At 41.5% G+C, this 18846-nt stretch overlaps 1 protein-coding gene across 2 annotated transcripts in view; it reads right to left on the bottom strand.

Moving 5' to 3' along the window:
- The window catches only part of LOC106571902 (IQ motif and SEC7 domain-containing protein 1), a 191660-nt gene that overhangs the window by 119108 nt on the left and 53706 nt on the right, over positions 1–18846 (bottom strand). For both annotated transcript variants that reach the window (XM_014145442.2, XM_014145449.2), the window contains exon 2: positions 11904–11933. In XM_014145442.2, the coding sequence (XP_014000917.1) occupies positions 11904–11933 (30 nt within the window). The remainder of the gene's footprint in view (positions 1–11903; positions 11934–18846) is intronic.

Here is an 18846-nt window from a genome sequence, read left to right as displayed (position 1 = left end):
TTTTGTCGAGGCACAGATCTGGGAAGGGTAGAAAAGAAATCTCTGCAGCTTTGAAGGTCCCGAAGAACACAGTGGCCTCCATCATTCTTACATGGAAGAAGTAAAGAACCCCCAAGACACTTCCTAGAGCTGGCCATCCGGCCAAACTGAGCCATCAGGGGAGAAGGGCCTTGGTCAGGGAAGTGACGAAGAACCCAATGGTAACTGACAGAGCTCCAGAGTTCCTCTGTGGAGATGGGCGGCAGGGACTGGGAGACTAGTCAGGATCAAGGGAAAGATGAACGGAGAGATCCTTGATGAAAACCTGCTCCAGAGTATTCAGGACCTCAGACTGGGGTGAAGGTTGGCCTTCCAACAGGACAACAACACTAAGCACACACCCAAGAAGACTCGAGACTGTAGTCGCTGTCGAAGGTGCTTTAACAAAGTACTGGGTAAAGGGTCTGAATACATATGTAAAGGTGATATTTCAGTTTTGTGTTTTTAATAAATGTGCAAGAATGTCTAACAACCTGTTTTTACTTCGTCATAATGCGGTATTGTGTGTAGACTGTTGAGGATTTTTTTTTAAAATACATTTTAGAATAAGGCTGCAACGCAGTGTTACTCACTATTTTTCTAAGGGGGTCACTTTGGGTTGAAACAATCATTCAGAGGGCCGTAAAGATCTTTCATTTATTGTAATTTTTCTTCCAATATTATCAAATTATTAATTGAGAGAAAATTCACAGCAATAGAGCACATGCAATTGATTTGATGTACAGTACATCACAAATATATACATACACACACATCAAATAGGCTACATAACATGTATAAGACCCATATTAAGGGTTACCTCAGTAGTTGGATGATCTGCTCCTTGACTGAATTCATTCTAAATCTATAGTCTGTTGTTGCTATCCTTGCGATGCAATCCAGGTGTGTATTGGTCAGTCTGTTTCTCTGTTTTTGTTTCACAACGTTAATTGTTAAAAATGTGGCTTCACATGAATAAGTGCTGACAAAATGTCACCTTTTGCCCACACTGCTTCAGAAGTGGATACTCTGTGTCTGGCACAAGGCTCCAGAAATGGCTAACACCTGATTTTAGTTCGCCTTGTAATGTGTAATTTGCCTGCAACTCAACTATCTCACTCTCTATTCCAGCACGGTCAGGACAGAGGGCTGTGATGACTGGGGTCAGAGCTGACACTGGCACATGAAAGGTGTTCTTAATGAAGTTGAAAAACTCCTTGTACTCTATGATATCCTTGAATCTTGACTCCAACTCCAACTCTTCCAACACACGCACAAATTCATCATAGCTAAAATGTTGCAGTATGTCTGGGTTGGATGTGGTGACTGCTCTGAGTTTTAGGACATTAACAAACTGTCAGGTATGAACAGCGTGGTGATTTTATTTTGAAATGTTGTGACCACATGCAGCATTTTGCCCAGAGTTTTAGCTTTCCCTTGGAGCTGGAGAATCACCGTGTTCAGGTGGCAGGTGATGTCAGTTAAAAAAGCCATCTTTAATATCCACTGTGGATCATCCAGCTCTGGCTCCTCTCTCCCCTTGCGTGCAACCTATTCACGGATTTGAGGGAGGAGAGAGAGAAATCTTTCCAAAACTCTGCCACGAGACAGCCATCTCACCTCATTGTGAAATATCAAGTCGCCGTATTCGGTCTGGTATTCCTCTGGCAACTCGCAGAATTGCCAGTGATTCAGTGCCCTCGCAATAATAATGTTCACCACGCACACGACTTGCTGCATCACATTCTGTAAGTCACAGTCAGTTTAGCCACAAGTGCTTCCTGATGAATGATATAATGAAATGTAACAAATTCGGGAATATCCTCTCTCTTTCTCATCAGGCCTATGAGTCCCTTCTCCTTCCCATGCTTGGGGCGCCGTCAGTGCACACAGATGCCAGATTTGACCAGTCGATATTATTACTTCTTTCTTTTCTCTCCAAAACTCTTGAACGTGCCGTCCTTGGCCAGCTCTCCTGCTATCTCTCTCAGAATGACCTTCTTGATCCTAATCAGTCAGGTTTCAAGACTGGGCATTCAACTGAGACTGCTCTTCTCTGTGTCACGGAGGCTCTCCGCACTGCTAAAGCTAACTCTCTCTCCTCTGCTCTCATCCTTCTAGACCTATCTGCTGCCTTTGATACTGTGAACCATCAGATCCTCCTCTCCACCCTCTCCAAGTTTGACATCTCCGGCGCGGCCCACGCTTGGATTGCGTCCTACCTGACAGGTCGCTCCTACCAGGTGGCGTGGCGAGAATCTGTCTCCGCACCATGCGCTCTCACCACTGGTGTCCCCCAGGGCTCTGTTCTAGGCCCTCTCCTATTCTCGCTATACACCAAGTCACTTGGCTCTGTCATATCCTCACATGGTCTCTCCTATCATTGCTATGCAGACGACACACAATTAATCTTCTCCTTTCCCCCTTCTGATAACCAGGCGGCGAATCGCATCTCTGCATGTCTGTCAGACATATCAGTGTGGATGACGGATCACCAGCTCAAGCTGAACCTCGGCAAGACGGAGCTGCTCTTCCTCCCGGGGAAGGACTGCCCGTTCCATGATCTCGCCATCACGGTTGACAACTCCCTTGTGTCCTCCTCCCAGAGTGCTAAGAACCTTGGCGTGATCCTGGACAACACCCTGTCGTTCTCCACTAACATCAAGGCGGTGACCCGATCCTGTAGGTTCATGCTCTACAACATTCGCAGAGTACGACCCTGCCTCACACAGGAAGCGGCGCAGGTTGTAATCCAGGCACTTGTCATCTCCCGTCTGGATTACTGCAACTCGCTGTTAGCTGGGCTCCCTGCCTGTGCCATTAAACCCCTACAACTCATCCAGAACGCCGCAGCCCGTCTGGTGTTCAACCTTCCCAAGTTCTCTCACGTCACCCCACTCCTCCGCTCTCTCCACTGGCTTCCAGTTGAAGCTCGCATCCGCTACAAGGCCATGGTGATTGCCTAGGGAGCTGTGAAGGGAACGGCACCTCCATACCTTCAGGCTCTGATCAGACACCTGAAACCCCACCTCTTTAAGGAATACCTAGGATAGGATAAAGTAATCCTTCTAACCCCCCATTAAAAGATTTAGATGCACTATTGTAAAGTGGTTGTTCCACTGGATATCATAAGGTGAATGCACCAATTTGTAAGTCGCTCTGGATGAGAGCGTCTGCTAAATGACTTAAATGTAATGTAAATGTAATTAAATCAGCAAAAAATGTAACAAGGGCTTTCAGAATATCCTATCCTCGTGTTTGTCCCTGAAGGGGCAGTAAACATAAAAGTTCCTCTCTGAACGACTCTTTTTGAGGGAAGGGGACCCAAAACACATAATTGGGCAATGTCACTTACATTAGTGCTTTCGTCAAGCGCAATACTAAAACACTGCGCCACGGATATGTCAGTAATCAGTTGCTTACCGATGTCCTCGCCTACGTCTTCTATATGTCCGAGGCCAAAAAACATTATTTGACAATCTCCGCATCTGTGAAGGCCTTCTTGTTTGCCTCTGTTGTTTTCTCTGCAACAATGCTAGATCTGTCCATCATTTGTTGTTGTCCTTTGAGCTGTCTTTTGAGTTGTTATTTCTGGAGGTTGCTTTGTGGCGGATATGTTTTGTCAAAGTGGACATGGTGTGACTGGAAATGTCGCTCTAAATTTACTCATTTAAAACAATTGAATGCCTTCTGGCAAATAAGACAAAGTGAGCTAGTCCTATTATGCAGAACCAAAAAAATACTTGTCTGTCCATTTCTTTTGGAACTTTCTGTGTTCTTCTTGAATCAACCATATCCTTCTCTTAGCTACGTAAGCTAGCTGCATTTTCCCGCTGCTATGATTTTCCTGGTTCTCCTGCTGTTTGTTCGTTCACAGCTGTCACGTTCTCCATCTCTTCCCCCTCATTTTCCTTGTCAATATATTTACGTTTCTTTTTTACAATAAATCGTTCCATGTCGACCAGACTGCAAAAATAGCTAGTAGCAAACTGATGTGTCGGTTGCTGTAGCTGAGCAGTTGCGTTCTATTTCGGCCTTCTGTTCAACAGCTGCGCTATACTGCCATCTATCTGCCGCCCAGAGAACAGTAGATATTGTGATTCAGGCCTGCATTAAACACTTTGAATTGAAATTGTATCATTGTTATGTACTATGAATGGAAAATAATAAAATGATAATAAAATGTGTAAAAAGTCAAGGGGTCTGAATAGTTTCCGAATGCAATGTACACCACATTTTTTTAAAGTATAATTTCAAAATGGTCTGAGAAAAACAAAATTGGCAGGGTAATTCAAGCATAGATAATATGCAGTGATAATGTATTGGTCCTATAGACTACTGCACAAACCTCATTGCAACATAACTATTTTTAATTGGTTCATGTTGGATAGGCTTACGTTTTTGAGCGGTAGATCTCGGCTTGCATTTTGACTCAAAAAGTGATCTTGAATCAGACCACTGGTCTGACCATGTGCAACAATGCTGTAAACAAGCAAAACAGAGCAGCAAATTTAACAGACATTTTTATTGATTCGAATTCGGGATAATGTGAATCCAAATCTGTACTGTGTTGTGGTATCAACAAATTGCATATCTGCTTTTCATAGGTTTTGAAAACTATCAGAAATAAACAGCACAACGAGAAAGTGTCAAGTATCACTTAGCAAAGGCTATGGAGGTGAAAGTGGCGCTCTCGAAACATTAAAACAGAAACTGCATTAGCCCAACTCTCTATATATGCACATTATATATGCCATTTTTATTAGGTACACCACTTGTTCACGAGAAGTGCTCACTCCTACAGACAGTGAGTCACGTGACCATGGCTTGCTATATAAAGGAGGCAGACAGGCATTGAGGCATTCAGTTACTGTTCAATTGTATGTTAGAATGGCCAAAATGAGTGACCTAAGCAACTTTGAGGATGGTATGATCGCAGGCGCCAGGCGCGCCGGTTCCAGTATCTCAGAATCTCTTAAAATCAGCCCTTAGTAGGGAATTATTCACATGATAATCCCTGGGTTCTCATGCCTTACAGCTTAATCATTTGTCCAGAATGTTTTCAGTACAGTGGCCTGTGTGTGTTTTAAACAGAGGATGGAGGGAGTACAACTCAAGGACAAATCTCCTCCTCAGTGGGCTGTTATCAAAGTTCACCATCACTCTCCATGGCGATGAGATATACGCTCATGAGTAGTAGAGGACAACCTTGTTTGATCCCAATGAAGTGCAGTTGGGAAAACGTTTCAAATGTTTCCCTGGAGAACACTTCTAATGAATCCAGAGGCAAGGTGCAGTGGCAGCAGAGTACAGTAGACTCCTCTTCCACCCAGGGACCACAGTGAGTCCGCATGCAGCGACAGTTCCTGGCATCGCACTGTGACTGAGCAAGGTGCAAGCTTGCAGGTTAAACAGTAGGTTAAACAGTTCTGTCTTACTGTGGTCACCCTGTCACAGACATGTCCTGCTCCCCTGTTGATATAGCCCTGAGGTTCAAATGCAACATTATTCCAGGTCTGTGTAATAGCTGTCCATCTAAGATTTACCACTCGCCCTAACCGAGGTCACTTCATGTGTGAAGTGCTAAAACATTATCTGAAAAAGGTGAAATTCTGTATAATTGCACATTCATTCAACTACCATCATCACATCATTATGCTACAGTATGTACATGCTACAAAACATGACAGTGGTGTCTTCATCAGCTACTGATGTTTTAACACATAATAAGGCGGCATTGGCCTGAACATGAGGGACCAGAGCCGGTGCATTGTTCTCTCTCCTTCACAGTAATAACAGTTAGGTTTTCTAATCCCTCTCTATTTCAGTCCACACCTCCCTGCTGAGAATGACAAGGGAATGAAAAGCCACTGATTCTGTCAGGCCTCATTGCAAAGCGCTTCCAATGAGCCTCTACAGACTTGGGGTGGCAGGTAGCCTAGTGGTTAGAGTGTTGGGCCAGTAACCGAAAGGTTGCTGGATCAAATCCCCTGGCTGACAAGGTAAAAATCTGTCGTTCTGCCCCATAACAAGGCAGTTAACCCACTGTTCTCCGGTAGGCCGTCATTGTAAATAAGAATTTGTTCTTACTGACTTGCCTAGATAAATAAAGGTAAAATAAAAAGGCAGGCAAACAAGCAGGCAGGCATCACCACATTGAGCATGGTTATAGGCACACAATAATGTGACTGTTGTAGATAGTCGGGTTAATATAATAGTTTGTTTAAAACACTTGATGTGCCACCTGCTTTGCAAGAAGAACAATTCCCCTAATAATACTGTTTTCATGACTAATGCCATTCTCTGCATTCTGCCATAATCAGTTTAATATTGAATTATTAGTGTGCATGCAAACATACTCATTGTCAATCCACTTTGGACCCATATTATTCCTCCCCATGTCACAGGAGGAACCTCATTCAGGAAAACAGAACGACAACGAATGGCTACTACGACTGGAAACTATATGGATGTTGTATGATCAAATAGTTTCATAATAACAATGATAATTGGATTCAATCTACAGAGATGGTAGAGAGTTGATCATTACTATGCATTTACCTGTAGTTCCTGTGTTTCGGAATTTGTAGGATAATGTAACTACCCTTTTGTTAAACACACACAAACATACTTATTTGCACTCTGAAAAACAGGAAGTGTTATTCAAACATTTATCACTCTTAGATGAACATTGCTTTCATTCATCCCCAACCCTCGTACTGTACTGAGTGTCTGTCTGACTGTGACTGCTGGTGATCTCTCCAGCTCCCTCCAGCTTATTGTTCCCTGCTAGTCAGGGTTTATGAACGAGTGCTGCTTTACACATCAAAACCAGGTCATTGAGGCTGTTCTGAGGCTGTTCACACCAGCAGTCAGTCAGTCTCTCACACTGCTGGCTCCTAATCACATCTGAATGAAGCCATCCATTTTGATTAGCGGAGAAGGCCAATTAATCACAGCCATGTTATTCTTCGCTCATTAGTTCCTCTTCACGTCCGCTCACTGTCAGCTACAGTACCTCACCTCAGAAAAGAAAAGCCAAATCCTCAGGTACAATGACTTTTCCATGTTTAATGATAGCGAGAGCTAGCTAACTAGGTATGTAATGCACAAGATTTTAAACAGCCAGGCTCAGTTTAGGTCATGGTGTAGCTGCATATTAACATGCAAGAGACTTGCAATATGACTATGAGCCTAGTGAGTGTCGCAGGAGAGTGGTACCTCAGTGGCTGTGGAGTGGTTTTGAATTTGAAGAGCCTGGCTTACTTTGAGCTTCAGTATTGTATATCAAAAGGGAAAGACTAGGGTCTGTGATATAGAGCACTGTTTGGGTCTTTACGTGTCAAAAAAGATACATGTCAAATAACACTATTTGATGTGCCAAGTAAGCTTGTTGACCATTCAGGACCTGAATGTGACTGCACATCACATAATAATTTAACACGTTCATGAATTTTGGACATAGTGATTACACATTGATTACTCCATCACCATATTTCATAGCGATTCACCGATATGTATGCTATGATTCTGGTAAAGCTTTTTTGGGCACCTCCCGCTGCCGCACGAGGCAGACACACACTTCCCTAAGCTCTCGGACAGTGCTGGTCAGAAAAAAGCTAGTTAGTTGTTGGATGCAAACAATGTTCTCCTCCAAAAACACAGCAAAACAACAATCTGTTTCAGTTAGCTAGCTAACTAACGTTATAGCTACTATCTAGCTAGGTGTCATCATCTAAAATACTCCTAATTTATAAGACAGTTTTTGTATTTGGGCAATGATCCCATGCTTAGTCATGCTTATAATGTTAGCATGGGGCAACAGGGCTAGGTGCTGTAGCTGGCTAACTTGTTTAGTTTGTTATCTAGCTAGCTGGCAGGCAGAAGCAGCAGGATCACCTTCCTATCTCCCCTGCCTCTGGGATGGTTGCATGTCAGGGAGAATGTTAGACTACCAAGCTAACAATTTTTATCCTGCTCATTTGAGCCTGATCTTATTTCAAATGCTCACACAGACATTTTCCCATTGGATCTAACAAATAATGGCTTATTACCAACGCGGTATTTTAAACACATTGTGACTGGTGTGTGTGCTTGTTTGCAGACTTATTATTTACAGCTTTGACAGTGCTACTGACCGTAGTGGTGACACTTGGCTTGCTAATGCAGATTCGCCGCACACAACATTCTAAAATATAATTTTGTTATTTGACACGTCAAATTATCAGTTTATAAGACGCGTCAAATATTGTTATTTGACTTGTATCTTTTATCACACTCAAAGACCCAAACGGCATCCCATACTGTGAGGCTGTAGGCCTGTGCTGGTAGTCTTGGGACTGTATTAGTGCTGAACGTAGTGGTGGATATTGAACCAATTTCACTCAGCCGGACCCTAGTTTTACGTATTGATGTAGAAAGACTATAGACATATACACAACGTGAATTTCTGTCTGGGGAGTGTATTAGCAGTGGTAGCAGTCGATGCATACTAGCTCTTGGATGACTAAAAGTGTAGATGAAATAGCGGCTGCTACTGTAGTTATGATGATTGACACTACCCGTGTGTGGATAAAGGCTTAATTAGCGGGATGGGTTATTGGCCAGTTATCTCAGAAAGTCTGATAGCTGATTGAATAGAGGCCCAAGTCTCTTGTGTTTCACAGTTTGAGTCCCTGGCAGACACGCAGTATCTTCAGTACACTGGCTCTGCTGGCGATGCTGCTCAGAGGGTGAGCACACACACACACACACACACACACACACACACACACACACACACACACACACACACACACACACACACACACACACACACACACACACACACACACACACACACACACACGAAAAGACAACGAGAGGCAGACACCTCTGGGGCTCAGCCCTCTCTTTCACCTTCGCCTCAGTAAGAGAGGACAGCCAGTACGTAACGCAAGTGGCCGGAGCGCAACAAATAACATGGGAGGAATGAACAGAGATGGCCTGAATCAAATGTACAGTTGAAGTCAGAAGTTTACACTTGGGTTAGAGTCATGAAAACTCGCTTTTCAACCACTCCATACATTTCTTGTTAACAAACTATAGTTCTTGCAAGTCGGTTAGGACATATACTTTGTGCATGACACAAGTAATTTTTCCAACAATTGTTTACAGACAGATTATTTCACTTATAACTCATTGTATCACAATTCCAGTGGGTCAGAAGTTTACATACACTAAGTTGACTGTGCCTTTAAACAGCTTGGAAAATTACAGAAAATGACGTCATGGCTTTAGAAGCTTCTGATAGGCTAATTGACATCATTTGAGTCAATTGGAGGTGTACCTGTGGATATATTTGTGCCTCTTTGCTTGACATCATGGGAAAATCAAAAGAAATCAGCCAAGACCTCAGAAAAAGAATTGTATACCTCCACAAGTCTGATTCATCCTTGGGAGCAATTTCCAAATGCCTGAAGGTACCACGATCACCTGTACAAACAATAGTACGCAAGTATAAACACCATGGGACCACGCAGCCGTCATAACGCTCAGGAAGGAGACGTGTTCTGTCTCCTAGAGATGAACGTATTTTGCTGCGAAAAGTGCAAATCAATACCAGAACAGCAGTAAAGGACCTTGTGAAGATGCTGGAGGAAACCGGTACAAAAGTATCTATATCCACAGTAAAATGAGTCCTATATAGACATAACCTGAAAGGCCACTCGGCAAGGAAGAAGCCACTCCTCCAAAACTGCCATAAAAAAGCCAGACTATGGTTTGCAACTGCACATGGAGACAAAGATTGCACTTCTTGGAGAAATGTCCTCTGGTCTAATGTAACAAAAATTGAACTATTTGGCCATAATGACCATCATTATGTTTGGAGGAAAAAGGGGGAGGCTTGCAAGCCAAAGAACACCACCCCAACCGTGAAGCACGGCGGTGACAGCATCATGTTGTGGGGGTGCTTTGCTGCAGGAGGGACTGGTGCACTTCACAAAATAGATGGCATCATGAGGAGGAAAATTATGTGGATATATTGAAGCAACATCTCAAGACATCAGTCAGGAACTTAAAAGCTTGGTCGCAAATGGGTCTTCCAAATGGACAATGACCCCAAGCATATTTCCAAAGTTGTGGCAAAATGGCTTAAGGACAACAAAGTCAAGGTATTGGAGTGGCCATCACAAAGCCCTGACCTCAATCCTAAAGAAAATGTGTGGGCAGAACTGAAGAAGCGTGTGCGAGCAAGGAGGCCTACAAACCTGACTCAGTTACACCAGCTCTGTCAGGAGGAATGGGCCAAAATTCACCCAACTTATTGTGGGAAGCTTGTGGAAGGCTACCCGAAACGTTTGACCCAAGTTAAACCATTTAAATGCAATGCTACCAAATACTAATTGAGTGTATGTAAACTTCTGACCCACTGGGAATGTGATGAAATAAATAAAAGCTCAAATAAATCACTCTATTATTCTGACATTTCACATTCTTAAAATAAAGTGGTGATCCTAACTGACCTAAGACAGGGAATTTTTACTAGGATTAAATGTCAGGAATTGTGAAAAACTTAGTTTAAATGTATTTGGCTAAGGTGTATGTAAACTTCCGACTTCATCTGTATATCAACAGTGGTGGAAAAAGTACCCAATTGTCATACTAAAAGTAAAGATACCTGAATAGAAAATAGCTCAAGTAAAAGTCACCCAGTAAAATACTACTTGAGTAAAAGTCTAAAAGTATTTGGTTTTAAATATACATAAGTACCACAAGTAAATGAAAGTGTTGTACTTATGTATCAAAAGTAAAAGTATAATTATTTCAAATTCCTTATATTAAGCAAACTTGTTGTTTTCTTAATTTACAGATAGCCAGGGGCACACTCCAACACATCATTTACAAAAAACGCATTTGTGTTTAGTGAGTCCGCCACATCAGAGACAGTAGTGTGTGAATTACTTTTGGGTGTCAGGGAAAAGTAAAAAGTACATTATTTTCTTTAGGAATGTAGTGGAGTAAAAGTTGTCAAAAATATCAATGGTAAAGTAAAGCACAGATACCAAAAAACGACTTAAGTAGTACTTTAAAGTATTTTTACACCAATGTATATCAACAACACAAACTCAGCTCCTCTAGGGTTCTCTCCATTCTCAGACAGACAACACTTGAGAGGCAGGAGGAAGAGTGTAATTCACCATCTGCTTAACAGGAGCATATGTGCTGCTTACCCAAGATATTACATCTATATACTATGGAGAGAAGGAGCTGGAGACAACTGGGTTTATTTACTAGGGACTGGGAAACAAAGCACCTCTACTCAACATGCCAGTCATGTTTTCCAGCCCTAGGCACATCACATCAATGATGTATGCTTATTCCAGCTTTAAATCACTCTACTGCTTCACATTTACTGAGACACTCCCATATAAATCTCATGCCACAGTGACTGTATACGGAAACTAAAATACAACAGTTAATTGTACTCAATGCAGTCGTGGGTTGCACTCAACACAACCTCAATGCAACCTTGGGTTGCACTCAACACTCAAACCCATAATTTTCCCCATCATAATGGCCACTAGTGGACATTGAGAGACGTCATCAGCACCTAGCTGCTACTATCATCACCTGAGGACAATCACTCATGTCTCTGCTACTGTAGCATGTTTTATCACAGGGTCCGTCAGCTATAGACTGGAGAATGTAGGACATCATGTGTTATCTAGAACCAGAGCCTACTCAAGAGAGATCGAGAATGAGGGAGAGAGAGAGAGAGAGAGAGAGAGAGAGAGAGAGAGGAAAACAGTGACCAAGGACACTCTTTCTTTGTGTGTCTTTCTCTGAGTTAATAAAGTGCTACCTGAATACGTGCATTACATCATGAGTAATGATGTACATACCTGACCATTCTGGAGCTGTCACATTCAGATCTGAAAAACAAAGAGGCAATAGATTACTGTGTTAATATAAATTAACTTACAATGAATTGATTAACTGACATTCAATACTAGCGCACAGTATATGGAAAAATCGAATTGAAACAATTAATCAAGGACGATATGACAATATAAATGACTAGCTATCTAGCTTGGTTTCTTCATTCAGTCAGTGATTAAGTATAGTGTTATATAAGACATATTACAGGGACCCTGCAGCACCGAGCACTTTGCTAAGAGTTGCCTACAATAGAAAAGACCAAACTGAACAGATAAGTTAGGCCAATTACACGGAAACTGAATTACACGGAGAATCAAATTGTTCCCTTTAAAATGTATGCCAAAAAGAAACCACTGATTTCAAAATTTAACAAATCATACAACACATTATTAAAAATTTACATAAGTATTCAGACCCTTTGCTATGAGACTTGAAATTGAGCTCAGGTCCATCCTGTTTCCATTGATCATCCTTGAGATGTTTCTACAACTTGATTCGAGTCCACCTGTGATAAATTCAATTGATTCGACATGATTTAGAAAGGCACACACCTGTCTATATAAAGGTCCCACAGTTGACAGTGCATGTCAGAGAAAAAAACCAAGTCATGAGGTTGAATGAATTGTCCATAGAGCTCCGAGACAGGATTGTGTCGAGATACAGATCTGGGGAAGGGTACCAAAAAATTGTCTGCAGCATTGAAGGTCCCCAAGAACACAGTGACTTCCATTCTTAAATGGAAGAAGTTTGGACTCTTCCTGGGGGGGGGGCCTTGGGAGAAGGAGAAGGGCCTTGGTCAGGGAGGTGACCAAGATCCTGATGGACAGTCTGACAGAGCTCCAGAGTGCCTCTGTGCAGATGGGAGAACCTTCCAGAATGACAACCATCTCTGCAGCACTCCACCAATCAGGTCTTTATGGTAGAGTGGCAGAGGGAAGCCACTCCTCAGTAAAAAGCAAATGACAGTCCACTTGGAGTTTGCCAAAAGGCACATAAAGGACTCTCAGACCATGAGAAACAAGATTCTGTGGTCTGATGAAACCAAGACTGAACTCTTTGGCCTGAATGCCAAGCGTCACATCTGGAGGAAACCTGGCACCATCCCTACGGTGAAGCATGGTGGTGGCAGCATCATGCTGTGGGGATGTTTTTCAGCGGCAGGGACTGGGAGACCAGTCAGGATCGAGGGAAAGAAGAACAGAGCAAAGTACTCTGTGGAGATGGGAGAACCTTCCAGAAGGACAACAATCTCTGCAGTACTCCACCAATCAGGCCTTTATGTTTGAGTGGCCAGACGGAAGCCACTCCTCAGTAAAAGGCACATGAAAGCCCGCTTAGAGTTTACCAAAAGGCACCTAAAGACTCTGACCATGAAAAACAAGCACCTTCCCCACGGTGAAGCATGATGGTGGCAGCATCATGCTGTGGGGATGTTTTTCAGCGGCAGAGACTGGGAGACTAGTTATGATCGAGGGAAAGATGAACGGAGCAAAGTACAGAGAGATCCTTGATGAAAACCTACTCTAGAGCGCTCAAGACCTCAGACTGAGGTGAAGGTTCACCTTCCAACAGGACAACAACCTTAAGCACACAGCCACCAAGACAACGCAGGAGTGGCTTCGGGACAAGTCTCTGAATGTCCTTGAGTGGCCCAGCCAGAGCCCGGACTTGAACCCGATCGAACATCTCTGGAGAGACCTGAAAATAGCTGTGCAGCGACGCTCCCCATTCAATCTGACAGAGCTTAAGAGGATCTGCAGAGAAGAATGGGAGAAACTCCCCAAATACAGGTGTGCCAAGATTGTAGCGTCATACCCAAGAAGACTCGAGGCTGTATTTGCTGCCAAAGGTGCTTCAACAAAGTACTGAGTAAAGGGTCTGAATACTTACGTAAAATGTGATAGTTTTTGTTTCAAATTTGAAAAATATATATATTTTTTGCTTTGTCGTTATAGGTTATTATTAAGATGAACGTAACAAAATGTGGAAAATGTCAAGGGGTTTGAATACTTTCCAAATGCACTGTACCAACAATACCACATGAAACAAAGAAACCAAATTAAAATCCCTGACAATATATCTTACAACAATAATAACAATAACAATATTTGCAAAGAATACAACGCAATTAGATCCACATTCGATTGGAGAGATAACAATATCCCCACCGTGCCACCATGCTTATAATGATAGAGGCATAGCTCCCGTTGGCCACAAGCTGTGCTGGAATGGAGCTCCACATTTTTTTTAGATACTCCAGAGAACCCAAGACAAAGCTAGTGGTTAGAATTCCTCATTTCAACCTTTAAGTAACAAAAACAGTTTTACAAGGTCTGTATGGGAAGAGGATAGTGCTCACTTCTTGAGGGAGGGTTTCAATTAATTTGGGGGTGTATTGTGACCTAGAATGAACGTGGAAAATACATTGGATTTGAAAAAAAGTAAATCAACCAGTACTGTACCATGTGTGATGTCCAAACTTGTTAAACATAGACATCTATAATTGTTTTAGATTTGGTCTGGACCAACCAAATGTGGTCTTGTTTGGGGGCGGAGCTCATTACAATAATAGCCAGTGCGTAGAATAATAACCAAATATGCAAAATAAGGACATTACATATTTCTACCTTTGTGTACCTATTCAGGATACATCACCATGAAGAGAATGATATTCGTATCCATAATTATGCATTCTGTATAGTACAGATCAGGGACCCGTAATTCCGTTACCGGATGTAAATCCACTTCACCTACTGTAGGTCGCTGACACCCCATTCCTTCTGCAGACATCTTTGAATCTCAATTCAGAAACCGTGGTCTCATAAAAAAACTGAGCGAGATTTTACCGTAATTCTATTACCAAATTTTGCATCTGCACAGTTCTTCCAGTAAATGTGTTTTTGTGAACATTTGTGTAAATTATTCAAAGTAGACCTTGTGCATAGAGTTATATGGTTTGTAGGCTGGGTAATTGCCAGGGACCTCACGATACGATATTATTACGATACTTTGGTGCTGATACAATACGTATTGCGATTCTCACGATTCTATATGTATTGCGATTCGATACTGTGATTTTATTGCATTTCGATGTTCCAATCATATTGCTCACCATATGTCTGCTGCAGAGGGACAAGCGAGACATGAGAAAACACGTTTTGATCAGTCATGTAAAATAAAAAAGTGCTGAAACCAAATTGCCTCACTATTTCAAAAGAAGATCGAGAACAAGCTAATGTTGGGGTTCGTTCCTTGTCAATCATTGGCGAAATTAGCAATCAGGCAATATCTTTAAGTAAATCAATCATTCATTTATTAATGCAATTGCAGACAGAAGTTGACAACAGGAACATAGCACGCATGTTTCCGAGTAAGTTCTGCAAATTGTTCTGCACTGCCTATGTCATTACCTTCTACTCATGAGACCAAAACCATGCCTACACAGCTATATAAAACAAGAGTTTTAGTGTTATCTAAAATAGTAGTAAATGTCCACTCCCCAAGTTGATTTATAGTGGAATGTCTGACTAGTCTCTAATCTCTTACACACCCCTACAGAGTTCTGTCTCAGTCACACATTTCTCAGACAGTTTCTTTATAAGAGGCAGAGATTAGAAAAGACTGTGGAACAATATTAAACCTTTATAATATATATATATATATATATATATATATATATATATATATATATATATATATATATATATATATATATATATATATATATATATATATATATATATATATAGTTCATCTGTAGTCTAGAACCCTATAAATGTATGGAGGGAGGGGTCTTATAACCCCTCCCCTTCTATTAATAAGCATAATCAATTATTATAATACATCAAACATTTGGTTCAGCCCCTATCATGACCCCAAGGTGAACCCCCGACACTATGAAGGAAACATACTGTAGTTTTGGTACAGGTACAGACGACTAGCACAAAACAAATTGCGATATTGTCAAAACAATATCATCAAAAATAATATCCCGAAGTGTAACTATCTATTTTTTTCCCATCACTAATGGTTTGTTAAACTTTGAAACCAATGGTTTTTGTTTGGCATACATTTTAAAGTGAAAAATTTGAGTCAAAGCGTAATTCCATTAATGTGAAATTGCACAAATGCCACTCTACCGTTAAGGGAAACTGCTCTGTACATGGCTGTTCTCTGGAACACAGCACTCCGGGCCAATATAGCTACATTTATGTGCACACTGATCGCCTAGCCATTTTCCCTCACACGGAGTACCTTCCTCTGCATTTTCATTAATTATGAATGGACAGGAAATTGCTTGAGTTACTTACTGAAAGGGATAGTTATGGGGGGGGGGGGAGAGTCCATCTCGAGGTGTCATAAATCCCCCCTAACGTAAAAAATATTTTCACATGAACCTCCCTTTGTACTGTAAAACAAAACAAAAAACACAAATAAGAACTGTAGTGACCCTGTGTTTATAAAAGTCGATATCGACTTTGCCACTTCAGCATGCTTTTCACAGTCGATGCCACGCAGGGCTACAGGCCAGAAGGGTTGAGTTTTCACCGACCACCACGGATGAGCTCACTCTACCTGCCTGTATCTTTACACTATGATCAGACCCGGCTGCAGACAATGATCAGCTAGGGGGCAAATCCGATTTTCAACATTCTGGTGCTATATTTATAATTATATAAAATATATGCACCAACAGGTTTCTGTGCCAATGCACCAGACAACCAATAAGAAAAGCATAACTGCATACCGATTACCAACTTTGGGACACCACAATCAAATAGACTATGTCAATCTCAACAAACAGAAAATAGATCCCTCCCTACCTTTTATCCAGTATCGAAGGCTTGGCATGACAATCTCTGAATGTCATTCAACTTTTGGTGTTTTGTAACAGATAGTGGTCGATGTCCGCGGTTCTAAAACATCAGTGCTCTGTTGAATTGGCGCCTTTTCCTTGACCATGTTGCTATGTGCATATAGCAAAGTTGATCAGCATATTGTTGTTGAGAACAATGCGGCGGGGGCAGCAGTGGAGTTAGGAGACAAGAAAACAGCCCTTGCCTTAATTGTCTAAGAAAAGTGAGGAAAGACTAAACCAACTTTTTAAATGTAACCTTTATTTAACTAGGCAAGTCAGTTAAGAACAAATTCTTATTTACAATGACGGCCTACACTGGCCAAACCCGGACAATGTTGGGCCAATTGTGCGCCGCCCTATGGGATTCCCAATCATGGCCGGTTGTGATACAGCCTGGATTCGAACCAGGGTGTCTGTAGTGATGCCTCTAGCACTGAGACGCAGTGCCTTAGACCGCTGCACCTCTCGGGAGCCCTTAATCATCTCTATAGCCTAACTGTTAAATCTGCCTGGCTTTATAAATCATCCATATATACTGTATCTATAGGAATAAGACAGATCCTGCTTAAGTTGCCTGTTTGAGTATTCGTTTAGTAGCGTACTGATTCCGTGGGCACCAAGCCTCATGCAACCACATGTCAAATAAACAATTTCACAAATGTGGCTGTTTTTAATCTTTGCTATGCTGTAGTAAAGGCTTTACACTTTTTTTGTCGTTAGAAAAGCCTCTCTGGTGCTATTTATAATTGATTTAGTGTTGTTTACACTGTTCCGAATTGTCAGAAATTATATTTATAATAATAACAACCCTCCTTTTTGTTGATCTCCTTCTTATTGTTATTATTACTATTATGATAATCATCATTATAATAACAATTAATATCATCATCATCATTAGTAGGCTTAGTATTGCAGCCTTGTATAACCCCCATTGATCTGTAGGCCTAAAAACGCATCCTGTTCACTCTTAATACCGTAACTTAGGCCTACTTATATTTCAATACTTCTATAGGCTACTGTATCAATCATTCATTTGTTCATTTCATCTCACAGCATGCGAGCCATTCGTGATTTGAAATGCAATCAAGCATTTTAGTTTTATAAAATAACAAAGCAACCCTTGAATAATTAGCATAAACAGTAAATAAACTGTTCCATTTCAGAAATTGCATTCACAAATGAATACACTGTTTTTTGTCTTTGCTGTAATAAAGGCTTACAACAGACTCTCTGGTACACACTTGTAATTTATTTAGTATTGTTTACGTTGTTCCAAACAGCACCTGTTTGGCAATAGCCCAATATGCACGCAGCACTTGCTCCTTACTTTCTTTATCTCCAGTATTTTCCACAACTAGTCAAATGTATTACACCCATCTGACTTCCCCATTATCTCCTGAGCAATCAGTAAAAATTCCCCCGTTTTGAGTTTATTTGTCACGTCCTCTGCATCCATTTTGCTGATACGGTGTTCAGAGTTTGTAATAACAAATTTATTGATGTGATTATGATATACTATTAGGTCAGGCCCTATTGGTCACGTGCATGTGATGCATAAAGAGAGCAAGGGTTGGGGGAATAGGGAATGTTTTCCCTAAACAAATGAGGGATTTTGGTAAAAACATTTTTCAGTCAGAAATGGCTATAATTATGTTGCAGCTTCAGCAGCACAGACAGCGCGATAAACACTTTTAATGTCCTGTGGTAGTCGCTACAGCAGGGAGGAGAAAGAGACAACGGGTGCAAGTCACACAGTCGCTCGCTGTATGTTGTTTTAACACAGAGCAGCAAATCTGAGCCCTGCCCGTCACAATCAAATAAATTGCGGTCGGACCCCCTCTCATTTGTGTGTTTTAATTATTTAATCAAACCGTGCGCTTAAAGCATCAAACAAGCTCAGTGCATGTAGCTGATTTGATTTAAAAAATATACAGTGTCTATATATGGAAAAATAAAAGTTAAAACATTTCGACCAATCGATTGGTCTAAAGAAGGGACAATTTTTTATTTGTTGGGGACAGCCCTAGTTAGGTTGTAGGTGCGGGAGT

Source organism: Salmo salar, chromosome ssa15 (genome assembly GCF_905237065.1).
Source record: "Salmo salar chromosome ssa15, Ssal_v3.1, whole genome shotgun sequence".
NCBI classification, from domain to species: domain Eukaryota; kingdom Metazoa; phylum Chordata; class Actinopteri; order Salmoniformes; family Salmonidae; genus Salmo; species Salmo salar.
Note: the sequence above shows the minus strand (reverse complement) of the source record. Positions and strands in the feature narration are given on the sequence as shown.